Source organism: Chanodichthys erythropterus, chromosome 16 (genome assembly GCF_024489055.1).
Source record: "Chanodichthys erythropterus isolate Z2021 chromosome 16, ASM2448905v1, whole genome shotgun sequence".
Taxonomy (NCBI): Eukaryota; Metazoa; Chordata; class Actinopteri; order Cypriniformes; family Xenocyprididae; genus Chanodichthys; species Chanodichthys erythropterus.
In genome coordinates this window covers 3,181,248-3,199,378 of record NC_090236.1, presented here as the reverse complement: position 1 = coordinate 3,199,378, position 18,131 = coordinate 3,181,248, and the positions used below count along the sequence as shown (strand labels likewise).

Sequence of the window (18,131 nt, the reverse complement as noted above, 5' to 3'; positions counted from 1 at the left end):
CGCAACAAAATACAGAAACGCGCTGCAAATACTCATAACGCAACCAAACAGAAACATGCTGCAAATACTCACAACGCGACCAAATACAGAAACGCACTGCAAATACTCATAACGCAACCAACTACAGAAACGCGCTGCAAATACTCACAACGCGACCAAATACAGAAACGTGCTGCAAATACTCATAACGCAACCAAATACAGAAACACGCTGCAAATATTCATAACGCAACCAAATACAGTAACGCACTGCAAATACTCACAACGCAACCAAATACAGAAACACGCTGCAAATACTCATAACGCAACCAACTACAGAAACGCGCTGCAAATACTCACAACGCGACCAAATACAGAAACGCGCTGCAAATACTCACAACGCAACCAAATACAGAAACGCGCTGCAAATACTCACAACGCAACCAAATACAGAAACGCGCTGCAAATACTCACAACTACAACCAAATACAGAAACGTGCTGCAAATACTCACAACGCAGCCAAATACAGAAACACGTTGCAAATACTCACAATGTAACCAAATACAGAAACGCGCTGCGAATACTCACAATGCAACCAAATACAGTAACGCACTGCAAATACTCACAACGCAACCAAGCACAAACGCGCTGCAAATACTCACAACGCAACCAAACAGAAACATGCTGCAAATACTCACAATGCAACCAAAAACAAAAACACGCTGCAAATACTCACAACGCAACCAAATACAGAAATGCTCTGCAAATACTCACAAGGCAACCAAATACAGAAATGAGCAGGCAAATACTCACAGCGCAAACAAATACAGAAACGTGCTGCAAATACTCTGGAAGTTTTTTTTTTTTTTTCATGTTTCTATGTGGTTGCTAGGGTGTTCTGAGCAGTTGCTTACTGGCCAAAGATAATAGATTCCACCCCAAGTGTCAGTAATATTCTGGTCCCAATATATGGCTTGGGTCTCTTAGTACAGTGGCTGAGAGCTCAACACGTTGCAACTGCAGAAAACACCAGCATATTAAGAAAACATCAGTTTCACAAAACATGTGCTGCAAATACTCACAACGTAACCAAATACAAAAACGCAGCAAATACTCACAACGCAACAAAATACAGAAACAGCACTGTAAATACTCACAACGCAACCAAGCACAAACGCGCTGCAAATACTCACAACGCAGCCAAATACAGAAACACGTTGCAAATACTCACAACACAACCTAACAGAAACGCGCTGCTAATACTCACAATGCAACCAAATACAGTAACGCACTGCAAATACTCACAACGCAACCAAATACAGTAACGCACTGCAAATACTCACAACGCAACCAAACAGAAACATGCTGCAAATACTCACAATGCAACCAAATACAAAAACGCGCTGCAAATACTCACAAGGCAACCAAATACAGAAATGAGCAGGCAAATACTCACAGCGCATACAAATACAGAAACGTGCTGCAAATATTCTGGGAGGTTTTTTTTTTTTTTTTGCATGTTTCTATGTGTTTGCTAGGGTGTTCTGAGCAGTTGCTTACTGGCCAAAGATAATAGATTCCACCCCAAGTGTCAGTAATATTCTGGTCCCAATATATGGCTTGTGCTGAGAGTGGCTGAGAGCTCAACACGCTGCAACTGCAGAAAACACATGCAAATATAAAAAACACCAGCATATTAAGAAAACATCAGTTTCACAAAACATGTGCTGCAAATACTCACAATGTAACCAAATACAGAAACGCAGCAAATACTCAAAACGCAACAAAATACAGAAACAGCACTGTAAATACTCACAACGCAACCAAGCACAAACGCGCTGCAAATACTCACAACGCAACCAAACAGAAACATGATGTAAATACTCACAACGCAACCAAGCAGAAACGCGCTGCAAATACTCACAATGCAACCAAACAGAAACATGATGCAAATACTCACAACGCAACTAAATACAGAAATGCGTTGCAAATACTCACAACGCAACCAAATACAAAAACGCGCTGCAAATACTCACAACTACAACCAAATACAGAAACGCGCTGCAAATACTCACAACGCAGCCAAATACAGAAACACGTTGTAAATACTCACAACGCAACCAAGCAGAAACGCGCTGCAAATACTCACAATGCAACCAAACAGAAACATGATGCAAATACTCACAACGCAACTAAATACAGAAATGCGCTGCAAATACTCACAACGCAACCAAATACAAAAACGCGCTGCAAATACTCACAACTACAACCAAATACAGAAACGCACTGCAAATACTCACAACGCAGCCAAATACAGAAACGCGCAAGCAAATACTCACAATGCAACCAAATACAGAAACGCACTGCAAATACTCACAATGCAACCAAGTACAGAAACGCGCTGCAAATACTCACAATGCAACCAAATACAGAAACGCACTGCAAATACTCACAACGCAACCAAATACAGAAACGCGCTGCAAATACTCACAACGCAGCCAAATACAGAAACGCGCAAGCAAATACTCACAATGCAACCAAATACAGAAACGCATTGCAAATACTCACAATGCAACCAAGTACAGAAACGCGCTGCAAATACTCACAATGCAACCCAATACAGAAACGCACTGCAAATACTCACAATGCAACCAAGTACAGAAACGCGCTGCAAATACTCACAACGCAACCAAATACAAAAACGCGCTGCAAATACTCACAATGCAACCAAATACAGAAACGCACTGCAAATACTCACAACGCAACCAAATACAGAAACGCGCTGCAAATACTCACAACGCAACCAAATACTCACAACGCAACCAAATACAGAAACGCACTGCAAATACTCACAACGCAACCAAATACAGAAACGCGCTGCAAATACTCACAACGCAACCAAATACAGAAACGCACTGCAAATACTCACAATGCAACCAAATACAGAAACGCACTGCAAATACTCACAACGCAACCAAATACAGAAACACACTGCAAATACTCACAACGCAACCAAATACTCACAACGCAACCAAATACAGAAAGGCGCAGCAAATACTCACAACGCAACCAAATACAAAAACGCGCTGCAAACACTCACAATGCAGCCAAATACAGAAATGCACTGCAAATACTCACAACGCAACCAAATACAGAAATGCGCTGCAAATACTCACAACGCAACCAAATACTCACAACGCAACCAAATACAGAAACGCACTGCAAATACTCACAACGCAACCAAGTACAGAAACACGCTGCAAATACTCACAACGCAACCAAATACAGAAACGCGCTGCAAATACTCACAATGCAACCAAATACAGAAACGCGCTACAAATACTCACAATGCAACCAAATACAGAAATAACACTGCAAATGCTCACATTTCCAGATGTTGTACTTTAACGAACTCCTCCTACAGCTTTACTCAAATCAATATTAAAAAAATTCTATTTTCACGTTTTCTTCAGTTGCAGCATATTGAGCTGTCTCAACCACCATATCTTAGTCAGTATAAATACAAATATGGGATTTGTATGCCCGTTATATTGTCCTCCAAGTGAAAATCATAAATCTTATAGCTTTTGAAAGTAATAACACACAATCTCTTTGACAATATGCATACAAACGCCCTTGAATCATGCTAGCATGTTTTGCGTGGCAAGAATCACTCCAATATTCTTGAGAAAATGTAATAATCTACTTAATGTAAACATTTCACCATGTGAATTTACTGCATTTGGACTAGAAAGAAAGTGAGGGAGAGAGATGAAAAAGGCAAAACTGTGAAGAGGAGAGAAAACTGGGAATGTAGAGATTTTAAAATAAAAAAATTATTGGTGACAAGGCGGAATAAGGCCACTGAAATATCAAAGCTGACAGATAAAATTATAAAAAGCTTCAGAGAGAGTGTATAAGTATTTGAGTATGAAGAAGCTATTGGGGAGTGTGTATGTGATGGGAGTAGATGAGTAGTATGTGTGGTAAGGTACAAAAAAAGAGTTAAGAGTGAACAGTTTGTGCGTTTCTGTTTAAGTTATCAGCAGCTATACAGTCCTGCGTCCTCCATCTTTGGGAAAGTGACCCAGGTTCTGTTTCTGTTTCCGTGGCTTTTTTGGATGAATCCTAAAGGCAACAATTTTGAGATTTGGTGAGTGAATGTGTGATATCTTTGCTTTTTTCTTTATTAACATTAATTTGGTGCATACTAATGTGCACATTTTTACCTTGTGATGCATATTATGACAGCGATGATGATGCTGATTTGTACAGCAGCGATGATAACAGCAATCAGGACATACTGGAGCTTCTGTCCATTGGGCACCACATACAACTCACTGAAGTCTTTTTGTTCACAGTGCATACCGGAGAACCCCACATCACACCTAAACAATAAGACCACCATTGACCAAAACATATCAACCCCATATGCCTAAAATCCACTTCATTTGTACACCCAGTTGAGATTTACTAAAATACATGACTTGTGCATCTGTTGCGGATCATACCTGCATGTTGGCAGATCATTTTTCATCTCACAGGTTCCATGCACACAAAAGCTGCTGTTGACTTCAGCACAGGGCATTGCTCCGCCCACACTGACTCCACCCACTAATACCACTGAATCTATAGGATGAATCAAACGTCATATCTGATTACAGAAAAATGTTAAATATTTTTCTCTACATGTGTTTGCTGATATGTGATTTGTTTTTGTGCGTTTACCTGGACATAGCCCAAGGTGTTTGACCTTAATCTGAGCTTGTTTCAAGCAGGAAGCTTCTCTGATCTGACATGGATTACTGTATGACTGTCCATCTGATCCACAAACTGGATTCATATTATATCCACTGCAGTCTATATTACATACACACCTGCACAGAAAATGCATGCCTCACTGAGCCATCAGATTTCAACAAAAATAACTTAATTTGTGTTCCGAAGATGAACAAAGGTCTTACGGGTGTGGAACGGCATGAGGGTGAGTAATAAATTACATTATTTGCATTTTTGGGTGAACTAACCCTTTAAGCCATTTGGTTTATGAGGTCACAAGAAGTTTTTATGTTGTTATACCCATGTTATTATACACATTTGTGTCCTCATAAACCACATAAGAACAGACACACACAAACACACACATTGACCAACCAAATGCCTTCAGAGTCTTCATCACACTCTGCTCCAAACTTGCAGCTAGAACACTTAGAGTATTTGCTGGGCTCCAGTCCTGAACTCTCCATATCTACACACAAACATACACACATGATTTACATAAGTCACATATCATTTTTATTTGGGTTTCCTTAATATCATACAGGAATGAAGCTCAAAAGAAAGAAAGAAAGAAAGAAAGAAAGAAGACATACCTGTATCTCCTGATGCCGATTCAGCATCTGAGAAATAATATCATGTAAAGTGCCATGTCTGCTTAATAGTTTTATATATTTATATTGTACATGAAAAGTTCACCCAAAAATGAAATTTGTCATTAATTAATCACCCTCATGTTGTTCCAAACCGGTAAGACCTTCGTTTATCTTCAGAACACAAATTAAGATCATTTTGATGAAATCCGAGATGTTTTTTTTTTTAATCTCCCATAGAAAGGAACATAATTACCACATTCAAGGTCCAGAAAAGTACTAAAGACATTGTTAAAATAGTCAACGTGGCTACAGTGGTTCGACCTTAATGTTATGAAGTGACGAAAATTGTTTTTGTGTGCAAAACAAAACAAAAATAATGACTTTATTCAACAATCTCTTCTCTACCCTGACATTCTCCTACACATTTTACGTTGAAGACACATTGCAGAGCTTCCTTGTTCTACATCAGAATGGCGACTCAGTTACTGGTTTGGAGCGGCATGAGGGTGAGTAATTAATGACAGAAACTTCATTTTTGGGTGAACTAACCCTTTAAGTGAGGAGCACTGATTTTGCATTTAATTGCTTTGAAATGTCTTTAACTGTTTTTCCTTACCGTCATGACACTGTCCTTCTGTAATTACAGTGATTCTGGTCTGCTGTTCACAGGCAGTTTGTCTTAGGAAACATTCACTATGATATGTGTCACCATCAGACCCACATACTGGATCAAAACTCTGTGGACACTGAAAGAAACAAACACCTGAGACCTGAAACCTGTCCGAGACATTAATTATTACAGACTTAATCAAGGCAATAATCTACAAACTGTTCTCAGCATCATTAGCTGTAATAATTTCATAATGTGCATATTGTGGCAAGACAAAAACAAACCTGAAACTGACAAAGACACTCCAGGTGTGATCCGTTGTCCTTGCAGATTCCTCCGAAAGAACAACTATATTCATCACACATATGAAGGTCAGTTTTCTTCTCGGACATACCTAAAACAAACACACACCTTTGTCAAACGCATCACGTGTATGTGTGTGCATGTACAGTGGGTAAGGAAAGTATTCAGACCCCCTTAAATTTTTCACTCTTTGTTATATTGCAGCCATTTGCTAAAATCATTTAAGTTCATTTTTTTCCTCATTAATGTACACACAGGACCCCATATTGACAGAAAAACACAGAATTGTTGACATTTTTTGCAGATTTATTAAAAAAGAAAAAAAGAAATATCACATGGTCCTAAGTATTCAGACCCTTTGCTCAGTATTTAGTAGAAGCACCCTTTTGATCTAATACAGCCATGTACATCCTTTATTTCTCACCATCTTGGTAAACTCCATGCAGGCTTTCATGTGTCTTGCACTGAGGAGAGGCTTCCGTCGGGCCACTCTGCCATAAAGCCCCAACTGGTGAAGGGCTGCAGTGATGGTTGACTTTCTACAACTTTCTCCCATCTCCCGACTGCATCTCTGGAGCTCAGCCACAGTGGTCTCAGTTTGGCCGTACGGCCAGCTCTAGGAAGGGTTCTGGTCGTCCCAAACGTCTTTCATTTAAGGATTATGGAGGCCACTGTGCTCTTAGGAACCTTAAGTGCAGAAGAAATGTTTTTGTAACCTTGGCCAGATCTGTGCCTTGCCACAATTCTGTCTCTGAGCTCTTCAGGCAGTTCCTTTGTGTACAAAATTCCCTATTCTGTCACTAGAGGGCAGCACAATATTCATTATATTGTAGGAATTCCTTATCACGCATGTGTGAGTTATACTTGTTCAGACTTGTTCAGACAGCAGCGTGCAGTAGCCGAGTTATAAGGAGTTTCCTGGCTTTGTTTATTCCATGAAAATCTGCTTTTCCTTGTGTGGTATTGCTGTGCGTTTATAACTCCGTAAGTAGCAACATTTATTATTATTGTAGATATGTTTCAAAGTGTTTATAGCATAATTGAGTTCATTTTCACCTCAGAATTATTACTGCGTCATATGCGCAATGGCGGCAATACTCGTATTCGACGAATCATCTAGTTATTTGTTATTTAAGATGTTTATTCTTCTGAAAGGAAGTTGCCTGTTATGTATGTTGATAAGAATATTTATTCAATGTTTGATCGGCACTTTAGCAATAACATTTGAGCGTATGGAAGTGCTAGAGCAGCGCACACACTTTGTAATCTGACACCACTTGTTAGCGGCAGCTCGGGGTGTTTAGTATAGCTGCATATACTGCTCATATATTACAATAAGCTCTGGTTTACTGTTAGATTATATAATTTTAATTTATCAGTGTATAGATATACAGTTATAATCTCTGTATTTTCAGTCATGTTATATTATCCTGTATATTTACTATCCTCATTTTATTTTCTCACAGAAACCACATTGATGTGCATATCCACACAATAAATTAGATCAACCACGTTCACTCTGGAGTAGCTGCAGTTCTTTCTGACCGAAGAATTAGGCCATTGGTGTCCCAACCATATAACTGCACACAGAATATCTCACAAGTTGGTCCTTCGAGCCGGATCGGGACATCAGATGCGCTATGGCTACATCCAGAGATTACTACGAAGGAGAACAAGTGCCAGATCCTCGTCCAAGTCGTACCCGGCGGGTGCCCACCTACTTGGAGGATTATGTGCTTGATTATCCACCTCCACGGCATGATCATCCTTCACCAGCAGATGGCATTCAAGGAATATCTCATGCAAGCCAGGACCCTTATAGGGGCTATATTACTCCTGCTCACAGGGGCAGAGATTTAGAGAGTGCAAAGCTGCATCACTTGGAGGCCCGGTGGAAAGAGTTAAGCAGTGAGATGAGAGAACTTCAAATCAGAATGGACAGTGTTAGACAGGCATCCTTTCCATCTAGATCTCCTGTTTATGGACAATATCAGAGTCTTTCTCGCCTTGAACTGAGTAATGCTGCATTAGAGCCACCTGTGACTGTAACCTCATCCCCACACTATGAGGAATCACTTTATCACGAGCCCCCTCTGCAGCAGCGATCACAACCAAGCATGCAGCCACCCAATATAGCTCGTGTATCTTCTCTGCCAGGGCCACAGCCTCAGAGACCATTTGCTGAACTGCGACGGTCAGATTCATGGCCTCCCACAGCTGCTCAGCCTGTTCAGCCTACCTACCCTCCGGTACAGCCACAGCATCAGCCGTCTCCAATGCAGTCTGCACCAGCCCGCATGCAGCCAGTGCATCAATCAGCTGCTGTACAGCCTGCACATTCTTATGTTCAACCCCAACGTCAACCAGTTGCTGTACAATCTGCGCCAGCCTCACTGCAGCCACAGTACCCGCAGATAGTGCCAGCTCCTGTTCAGCCTGTGCCAGCGCAACCAGCGGTGCATCCCCAACGCCCTTATCTACCATCATCTCTGCCTCCACCTCCTTGGCCTGGACCACAACCACAGACTTATTATCCTGTCAATTCTGTGACGCCTGGACTGATAGAAATGGCCATTGCTTCATCCTATGGTATACCCAAACCAAAGCTGGCAGTCTTCTCCTCAGGGAAAGAGAGTGATTTCCTTATGCTCAAGAAAGGACTGGACAGCATCCTTGGCCCACACAGACATTTAACTGAGGACTATAAGTATCAAGTGCTCTTGGATCATTTACATCTCCCCGCTGCTTACCAGGTTGCTAAGAGGTATGTCAACAGCCCATTTCCTTACACCAGTGCTATGCAGGCTCTTGAACAGAGATACGGTCAACCCAGACAGTTAATTCAGAGCGAGCTGAGAGCTATCCTCAATGCACCAGCTGTTCGACCAGGTGATGCACAAGGATTTGAGGACTTTGCGGCAGCTGTTAACACACTGGTGGGCATGTTGAACACAATGGATGGTCCCTCTAGATATGAACTGCAGTGTGGTTCTCACGTTGACACTCTACTGACCAAACTGCCTGTCAGTTATAGAGACTCATTCATAGAATACTGTCTCAACCAGCACATTATTGTTAGCGGTAGTTCCAGGACCTACACATTGCTAGAATTTGCAGAGTGGTTGGAAAGGAAGTCTCAGGCCATTCAGATATCTCGACGTGTAACAGGTCCAGTGTATACAGAACCCTTTCGGCGAGAGCAGAAACTTGTTTCTCATCCCAAAGCCAAGGCTGCCACAATTCTCACAGGCAGTGAGCAACCTAAAGCCTTCAATTTGCCCTCCAGCTCCCCCACAGTCGCTAAAATGGCAGCTACAGCTAAAAAGCGGGATCGCTTTAAGCCCTTCTGTCCATACTGCAACAACCATGAACACTACCTCAATGCATGTGCAGCTTTTTGCAAGTTGAACCACACTCAAAGAGGAAGCTGGATTAAGGAGCACAATAAATGCTGGAGATGTGGACGAGGTCACAAACAAGACAGCTGCACGCTCAAGAAAACTTGTTCTACCTGTGGAGGACACCACCTACCTGTTCTACATGAAGTTGCAGTTACTGTGGAGAACCAAAGCATACTCACATTGAGCACAACAACTTCTCAGGTTTACTTGGATCAGGCCAGTCATTCAGGCAGAGTAATGCTGAAAGTTGTCCCAGTAAGACTTCGCAGTGGTAAACGGTTCCTGGACACGCATGCAGTGTTGGACGATGGGTCTGAAAGAACGATCATCTTGCCAGCAGCAGTCAAACATCTGGGCTTGAAAGGATCTGAAGAAACTTTGACTCTTCGAACGATAAGACACGACCTTATTCAGCTAAGAGGAACCACAGTCTCCTTCGAGGTATCTGCACTGTCACATCTAAATGTTAAACACCAGATTCAGAATGCATTCACAGCCGCAGATCTCAATCTTGCTGAGCAGTCCTGTCCTGCAGACGCACTGAAGAGTAGATATGGACACCTCAGGGCAATTCCATTGCCAGTATTCAATAAAGTGCAGCCTTTGCTACTCATAGGATCAGATTATCCACAGCTGATCACACCAAACTGCCCAATCCGTATGGGTCCGCTTGGTAGCCCTATAGCGGTACACACACTTCTTGGCTGGACAGTTCAAGGGCCAACAACCTTTCTCCAGCAACCCTCAAACGTAAGCTCATGCCTCCACACGGCATTCCTTTCTCCTACACAAGAGTTACGTCAACATGTTGAGCGGTTGTGGCAGCTTGACATACTGCCACCAAGAAATGAGAAAGAAATAGTCCGCTCCAGACAAGATAAAGCTGCATTTGTCATGTTGGAGGAGAAAACGGTACGTGTTACAGTTGATGGTACAACCCGCTATGCTACCCCCACTACTTCACAAGCAAGACACGGCTAAACTTCAGGCACCACCCACTGCTGTCATGGCTCTTTTAAGAGCTACAGAACGTACGCCTCACTAATAATCCTGACCTGGCAAACGTGTATAACAAAGAGATACACAAACTTGAGGAAGCTGGTTACGCAGTACGAATAACTAACCCAGAAGCAGCCCATTCCAGTGACTCATGGTACGTTCCTCACCACATTGTACTCCACAATGACAAAGCCCGGGTGGTCTTTAATTGCTCTTTCACCTATAAGCAAATGAACCTAAATGATAATCTACTACCTGGTCCCACTCTCGGTCCACCACTGTTGGGAGTCTTACTCAGGTTCAGAGAGCATGTTGTTGCCATAAGTGGAGACATACGAGCCATGTTTCACCAAATCAGACTGCTACCTGAAGACCAGCCACTGCTCCGCTTTCTCTGGAGAGACATGGAAAGAGATCGCACCCCAGACATCTATGAATGGCGAGTGTTACCATTTGGGACAACTTGTAGTCCATGCTGCGCTACATATGCCCTCCAGAGACATGTCAGAGATAACAGCGTGGGCAATGAAGATGTAGTTGAGTCTGTCCAGCAGTCTTTCTATGTGGACAACTGCTTACAGTCCCTTCAATCTCAGCATCATGCTAAGCAACTTATCAACAAAATGAGAGCATTATTAGCAGCTGGTGGCTTCGACATAAGGCAGTGGGCTAGTAATGTTCCTGATGTGATTGCGCATCTACCTGCTGAAGCCAAATCAGTGGGCTGTGAGCGGTGGCTATCTGCAAACAAAACTGACCCGCAAGAGTCGACCCTCGGCCTGGTGTGGCACTGTTCCCAGGACACTTTAGGCTATAAGCACAGGCCTGTATCAACAATTGGGGAAAGCTCAATGAGAAATGTATATCGCATACTGGCAAGCCAGTATGACCCACTCGGATACATCATCCCCTTTACCACCAGGGCCAAAATAATGGTACAAACACTATGGAAGAGGGTTGGAAGTTGGGATGAACCACTACCAGCTGACCTCTTCTCAGAATGGCATGCTTGGGAAGAAGAGCTTCCTAATTTACAGAGAATAATACTGCCTAGGTGTTACACACCAGCATGCAACAACACCTCCTCCATTATCGATATGCATGTCTTCTGTGATGCCTCAGAGAAGGCATATGGCTCTGTAGCTTATTTACGGGTGGAAACAGGTGATGATATCCAGGTTGCATTCATCATGGCGAGGTCAAAGGTGGCACCCAAAAAGCAACTCTCCATGCCACGCCTTGAACTCTGTGCAGCATTGTCTGGAGCTCAGCTTGCCAAAACACTTAACTCGGAACTCACACTTAACATCAGACAGACAGTCATGTGGTCAGACTCAACAACTGTATTACATTGGATACAGTCTGAGTCATGCAATTATAAAGTGTTCGTGGGCACGCGAGTCGCAGAGATCCAAGACCTTGTGGGGCATGATAATTGGAAATATGTGGACTCTGATAACAATCCCGCTGATGATATCACCCGGGGTAAGACCCTCATAGATCTGTCCCAGCCTTGCAGATGGAATCAAGGTCCAGCATTTCTACGCCAATCTCCAGACCACTGGCCAATCCACCCTTCAGTGCCAATTGAAGATTCAGAAGAACTCCGTAAAACATCATTTTGTGGTAACGTCTCAATCAGTCACACTTCTTTACCTAATGTAGATGATTGCAAATCTTGGGACGACCTCATCATGACCACATATCAGTCTATGCATGGGGCGGCAGCTCCCCTTTGTCTGCCACAGAACGCATAGAGACTGAAACTGCTGTACTCAGACGTGCACAGAATGAAAGTTTCCCTGAGGAAGTGCACACTCTTAAAGCCAATAAACCTGTGCATTCAAGTAGCCGATTGAAGTCTCTTGCTCCAGCATTAGACCCTGATCTTGGTCTGATTAGAGTTGGTGGTAGATTACGCAAAGCTGCAATCTTGCCAGAGGATGCACTGCACCCTATTGTACTGGCACCAGAACACCCCATAACAAAGCTGTTAATTCAAGACTTTGATAACCGCCTAATGCACGCCGGTCCTGAAAGAGTATTTGCAGAGTTAAGACGAACTTATTGGGTTCTCAGAGGCCGTCAAGCTATCAAAAAGCACCAGAGACAATGCACGGAATGTAGGAAATGGCGTGGCAAGCCTGTTGTACCAAAAATGGCAGACCTACCAGCTTCCCGTCTGAGGATTAACCAGCCTCCGTTCTGGTCAACAGGGGTGGACTGTTTTGGTCCCTACATGGTTAAAATTGGCAGACGGCAGGAAAAGAGATGGGGCATAATATTTAAATGTCTCACTACAAGATGCATACATCTCGACTTGTTATGTAGCATGGATGCAGATTCCTTTTTATTAGCCCTTAGACGCTTCATAGCAAGGAGAGGAAAGCCCTTTGAGCTCATCTGCGACAGAGGCACCAACTTCAGGGGGGGAGAGCGTGAGCTTTCTGAAGCCTTTGTCGAGATGGAACCATCCCTTCAAGAGCAACTAGCAAACCAAAAGATTGCCTTTCAATTCAATCCACCTCATGCACCGCATTTCGGTGGAGCATGGGAGAGGGAAATTAAATCTGTGAAGTCCTCACTCCAAGTTGTTCTAAAGGATCACATTGTCCCAGAGGAGGTCCTCATCACAGTGTTGACTGAAGTGGAAGGCATCCTAAATTCAAAACCACTGGGGTACGTGTCCTCTGATATAGCGGATCCAGACCCTATTACCCCAAATTTATTGCTTATGGGGCGGCGGGACGCTTCCCTACCTCAGGCTGTGTATGGGCCCAGTAATCTACTTGGACGGCGTCGCTACAGACACAGTCAAGTGATTGCCGATCACTTCTGGACTCAGTTCCTCAGAAACTACCTACCCAGTCTTCAGCTTCGACAGAAGTGGCAGGACATCACATCAAACCTAGCAGCCGATCAGGTTGTATTGATTGCGGACTCTCAACTTCCCAGAGCCCAGTGGCCAGTCGGTAAGGTAACCAGAGTCCTACCAAGCGATGACGGCGCCATAAGAGCTGCAGAAGTGGACATCAAGGGCAATACATATGTCCGCCCTGTTGCTAAACTTATTGTGTTACCCGAAATGCCTAAAGATTAACTTGTAGCAATAGTAGTAGAGTTGGGACATTTTGTGAAATTACAAATTTCCTGCGTAAATTTGTGGGGCGGCTGTACAAAATTCCCTATTCTGTCACTAGAGGGCAGCACAATATTCATTATATTGTAGGAATTCCTTATCACGCATGTGTGAGTTATACTTGTTCAGACTTGTTCAGACAGCAGCGTGCAGTAGCCGAGTTATAAGGAGTTTCCTGGCTTTGTTTATTCCATGAAAATCTGCTTTTCCTTGTGTGGTATTGCTGTGCGTTTATAACTCCGTAAGTAGCAACATTTATTATTATTGTAGATATGTTTCAAAGTGTTTATAGCATAATTGAGTTCATTTTCACCTCAGAATTATTACTGCGTCATATGCGCAATGGCGGCAATACTCGTATTCGACGAATCATCTAGTTATTTGTTATTTAAGATGTTTATTCTTCTGAAAGGAAGTTGCCTGTTATGTATGTTGATAAGAATATTTATTCAATGTTTGATCGGCACTTTAGCAATAACATTTGAGCGTATGGAAGTGCTAGAGCAGCGCACACACTTTGTAATCTGACACCACTTGTTAGCGGCAGCTCGGGGTGTTTAGTATAGCTGCATATACTGCTCATATATTACAATAAGCTCTGGTTTACTGTTAGATTATATAATTTTAATTTATCAGTGTATAGATATACAGTTATAATCTCTGTATTTTCAGTCATGTTATATTATCCTGTATATTTACTATCCTCATTTTATTTTCTCACAGAAACCACATTGATGTGCATATCCACACAATAAATTAGATCAACCACGTTCACTCTGGAGTAGCTGCAGTTCTTTCTGACCGAAGAATTAGGCCATTGGTGTCCCAACCATATAACTGCACACAGAATATCTCACACTTTGACCTCATGATTCTCATTTGCTCTGACATGCACTGTGAGCTGTAAAGTCTTATATAGACAGGTGTGTGGCTTTCCTAATCAAGTCCAATCAGTATAATCAAACACAGCTGGACTCAAATGAAGGTGTAGAACCATCTCAAGGATGATCAGAAGAAATGGACAGCACCTGAGTTAAATATATGAGTGTCACAGCAAAGGGTCTGACTCTGAATACTAAGGACCATGTGATATTTCAGTTTTTCTTTTTTAATAAATCTGCAAAAATGTCAACAATTCTGTGTTTTTCTGTCAATATGGGGTGCTGTGTGTTCATTAATGAGGGAAAAAAAATTAACTTAAATGATTTTAGCAAATGGCTGCAATATAACAAAGAGTGAAACATTTAAGGGGGTCTGAATACTTTCCGTACCCACTGTATGTGTTTGTCCACACAAAGACAGTACAACCTGAAAACGTCATCAGGACTAAGGGGGAGAAGCCTTTTAAAAGGATTAAACAATCTGCTTTGACAATTGTACGCATGCAAAAAGTGTATGAGGGACCATAATATCCAAATGTCAACACAAAGATAGTAAAACCTAGACCCTGCTGGGGGAATTTTTTTTAAACTAGCCTGATAGTTTGATGGCCTTAGCTGGTGTTTCAGAGGGACTTTGGGACTGGGGGACCAGCTAAAACTATCAACTATCTTAGGCTGGTTTGAACAGTTTTGTTGCTGTTTGTTTTTTTGTCAGCAGGGGATTTTCATTGTACATTGTAAAATCTAAAAACCTCCATTAAGTTCCTATGAGGACAATGTGTAATGTTTTACTAAACTCATAATGTATTATTTTATTTATCATAGGCTATTATTATTTTTTAGCAGGACATTTTCATAAACTGTAAAATCTGAAAGCTATTCCTATTCATATACCTAACATAAAGAAACTAGGCTACGTTTTAATAATGTATTAATAATATGTAAAATGCCAACTACATTTTAAAACCAGTTGAAGTCAACTGAAAGGTACGCACCATTAGTAGGCTAAATAAAGAATTGTGTGTATGTGTATGTGTGTGTCTATGTGCGCACCTTCACATCCATTGTCGTCTTCAGTCAAACAGTCGCTCTCCGTGTTGGACATCAGGGCCCCGGGCATCTGCACGAGGACCAGCAGCCCGAACATCGCAAGACAGCGTCCAGCACCTGCAGCGCACGAGCCACTGGACATAATGCGGTTGAATACGATGATTCCGCGCGACTGACACGGCTTTGTGAGCCAGATGACGAGGAATGCTGAATGAAAGCTGATGCTGCACTTACTATGGCTCATTTCTTCTTGTCATCGGCCGGGCTGAAAGAAAGGCCAGTGACCCGATACCTTTAGACGCATCACACCAGCTCACGCGCTCCAATTATCCTAGTGTCGCGCGCAGAGACGGCATCGGTTTTCTTCACTTCCCTTCATCTGCGCTATGATACAAACAGACGGACATAGAAACAGACGGAGACGGAGAGAGATGTGGACTCCACAGCAACAAAATGAGACGGACTATATGGTCACGTGAAACCCTTGTGGTTTGACCCTAGTTGGAGGAAATAACCCTATTAATAAAGTCAATATTTTTCAGGTTATATTGTGATAATTTGCTTTGCTTTGGTACAGTAAAAATATAAAAAAAATAATTTGAATACAATTTTATAGTATGTCTTAAGAATATCATATAGGCTATTTTTTTCACAGTTAGTCTATACATGATTAGCCCTATTTATATTTATGGCCTGCTTTTAGGAAGAGATCTGTCGCGAAGAGATCATTAGGAGTTCCATCAAAAAGTTTGAACATTTCAGAAGTAACGAGCTCTGTTATTTGTTCCTTACTCTATTTTATAAATCCATCACAAATAGCCTATGATGATCTGCTTTCGTGAGACTTCCCTTCCTAAAGGCAGCCATGCATAAAGATAAATTTGTACAGGTAAGAAAAATAGGAATCCTATGAAGGAAGTAATGCAGGACAAATGATTAGTAATCAATAATTACTGAATGAGATAAGCCTCATTAAGAACTATCTTGACAAATTATAATTACCAATGAATTACCAATAACAACATTAAAGTGTGTCTGACTCTGAAATGTAATCAATATTGTCTTTTTTACTCTGAATATGTTCATAAAATTCATCACTTTACTCAAGTGTTACCTAGTCACTAGTGATTTGGACCATTATTTTAAATTGGAAAACTTTTTTTTTTTTTTACTTTAAAATAATGGTCCAAAAAATCACTAGAAGTTCTTCAAGATTGTATTTTTTTTTTACTTGGACATATACGTGTGTTGACAGTGCATGTACACAACCACCCTATAGTGATAAAAATCCACCCACTACTTTTTTTTCAATCTCCATAAATCATAAGCAGTGTCTCCCAACGACCTGTTTTCAGCCATGGTGTTGATGTGACGTCACATTAGCAATAGGCCCCGCCCACGACCGCTGACTGACAGTCCTGCCCTCAGCGAGCTGTTCACTGTCCACCATATTCTCTGCGCTCAAGCAGCTGTTTAATGATAAAAGATAAACTATGCTATCCGTGAAACCGTGATTGCGCTATAGATGATAATCAAAACCAAGCAGACTTGTTAATATTTGTCAGAGGATCCCAGTGATCATAGAGAGGGGGCAGGGCACAGCAGCTCATTTGCATTTAAAGGCACATGCACGAAAACAGCCTGTTCTTGACTGTAGTCAGAAATGGGTATTTACAACATAGATTTATAAATGATCTGTGACATTTTAAGCTGAAACTTCACAAACACATTCTGGGGACACCTGAGACTTAAATTACATCTTATAAAAATGGGCATAATAGGTCCCCTTTAAAGCTGCAGTCCGTAACTTTTTTTGTTTAAAAATGATCCAAAATCAATTTTTGAGCAAGTACATAACCAGCCAGTGCTCAAAACTATCTCATTATCTTAGCTCGATTCACAATGATAGGCTTGTAATAATGTTTTATAATAAGAGCGACATGGTGGATTTCCGTGGGAAATTTGAGCATGCAGCAGTTCCTCTGTGCGCCATTACGTCACGTCCGTAAACAGAAAGGAAGAGGTCCCGTCCAGGCTAATCGGTTTTATCACATGAGGATGCTGCTGGTAGCAGATCATTTATAGCCTGTTCTCACAGCAGCTGAAATAATTAAACATATAATTTTGATGGCGGATTGTAATCCAGAAAGATCCAAATGACAATCATCAGTGGAGATTCACTCATAGTCAAAAAGCAAAAGACTTTGGACTGTGGAGTGGCTACAGAAATTGAAATCTAGGTAACGCTAATATACACTAAATACACAGTCACGCAATGCTGATGTTGTTAACATTAACAATTTGAGAACAATATAACAGTAATAATAATTTGCACGGTTTGGCATGATCCGAGCTAAGCGATCGTTAGATTTCATTGGCAGCGTGATTTATTGTAGG

The 18,131-nt window shown here is 41.8% G+C and overlaps 3 protein-coding genes across 3 annotated transcripts; 2 read left to right on the top strand and 1 right to left on the bottom strand.

Annotated features, from left to right (window-relative positions):
• Positions 1 to 3,801: 3,801 nt before the first annotated feature.
• On the bottom strand, positions 3,802 to 16,235 carry tmeff1a (transmembrane protein with EGF-like and two follistatin-like domains 1a). Its single transcript, XM_067363493.1, has 9 exons — positions 15,738 to 16,235; positions 6,246 to 6,355; positions 5,968 to 6,097; positions 5,352 to 5,378; positions 5,134 to 5,227; positions 4,708 to 4,856; positions 4,491 to 4,608; positions 4,209 to 4,367; positions 3,802 to 4,107 (listed from the first exon to the last, which is right to left on the bottom strand). Exons 1-9 carry the CDS (start codon positions 15,976 to 15,978, stop codon positions 4,029 to 4,031), a joined length of 1,107 nt encoding a protein of 368 aa, XP_067219594.1. The 5' UTR covers positions 15,979 to 16,235; the 3' UTR covers positions 3,802 to 4,028.
• LOC137003012 (uncharacterized) lies at positions 7,052 to 10,646 on the top strand. The gene is made up of 2 exons (XM_067363019.1): positions 7,052 to 7,248; positions 7,731 to 10,646. The coding sequence occupies exon 2, from the start codon at positions 7,905 to 7,907 to the stop codon at positions 10,644 to 10,646; it is 2,742 nt and encodes a 913-aa protein (XP_067219120.1). The 5' UTR covers positions 7,052 to 7,248; positions 7,731 to 7,904.
• Positions 10,895 to 14,916, top strand: LOC137003011 (uncharacterized). The gene is made up of 3 exons (XM_067363018.1): positions 10,895 to 12,290; positions 12,374 to 14,044; positions 14,527 to 14,916. Exons 1-2 carry the CDS (start codon positions 10,895 to 10,897, stop codon positions 13,762 to 13,764), a joined length of 2,787 nt encoding a protein of 928 aa, XP_067219119.1. The 3' UTR covers positions 13,765 to 14,044; positions 14,527 to 14,916.
• Positions 16,236 to 18,131: the final 1,896 nt, after the last annotated feature.

What these genes read in the sequence shown, in the direction of transcription:
- LOC137003012 (XM_067363019.1), top strand. Translation starts at nt 7,905, where the DNA reads ATGGCTACATCCAGAGATTACTACGAAGGAGAACAAGTGCCAGATCCT.
- LOC137003011 (XM_067363018.1), top strand. Translation starts at nt 10,895, where the DNA reads ATGAACCTAAATGATAATCTACTACCTGGTCCCACTCTCGGTCCACCA. An exon ending in CCGTAAAACATCATTTTGTG is followed by an intron (nt 12,291 to 12,373) that starts GTAACGTCTCAA and finishes ACCACATATCAG; the next exon opens with TCTATGCATGGGGCGGCAGC.
- tmeff1a (XM_067363493.1), bottom strand. Translation starts at nt 15,978, where the DNA reads ATGAGCCATAGTAAGTGCAGCATCAGCTTTCATTCAGCATTCCTCGTC. An exon ending in AGTGTCTTTGTCAGTTTCAG is followed by an intron (nt 6,098 to 6,245) that starts GTTTGTTTTTGT and finishes TGTTTCTTTCAG; the next exon opens with TGTCCACAGAGTTTTGATCC. An exon ending in AATGATCTGCCAACATGCAG is followed by an intron (nt 4,368 to 4,490) that starts GTATGATCCGCA and finishes CTTATTGTTTAG; the next exon opens with GTGTGATGTGGGGTTCTCCG.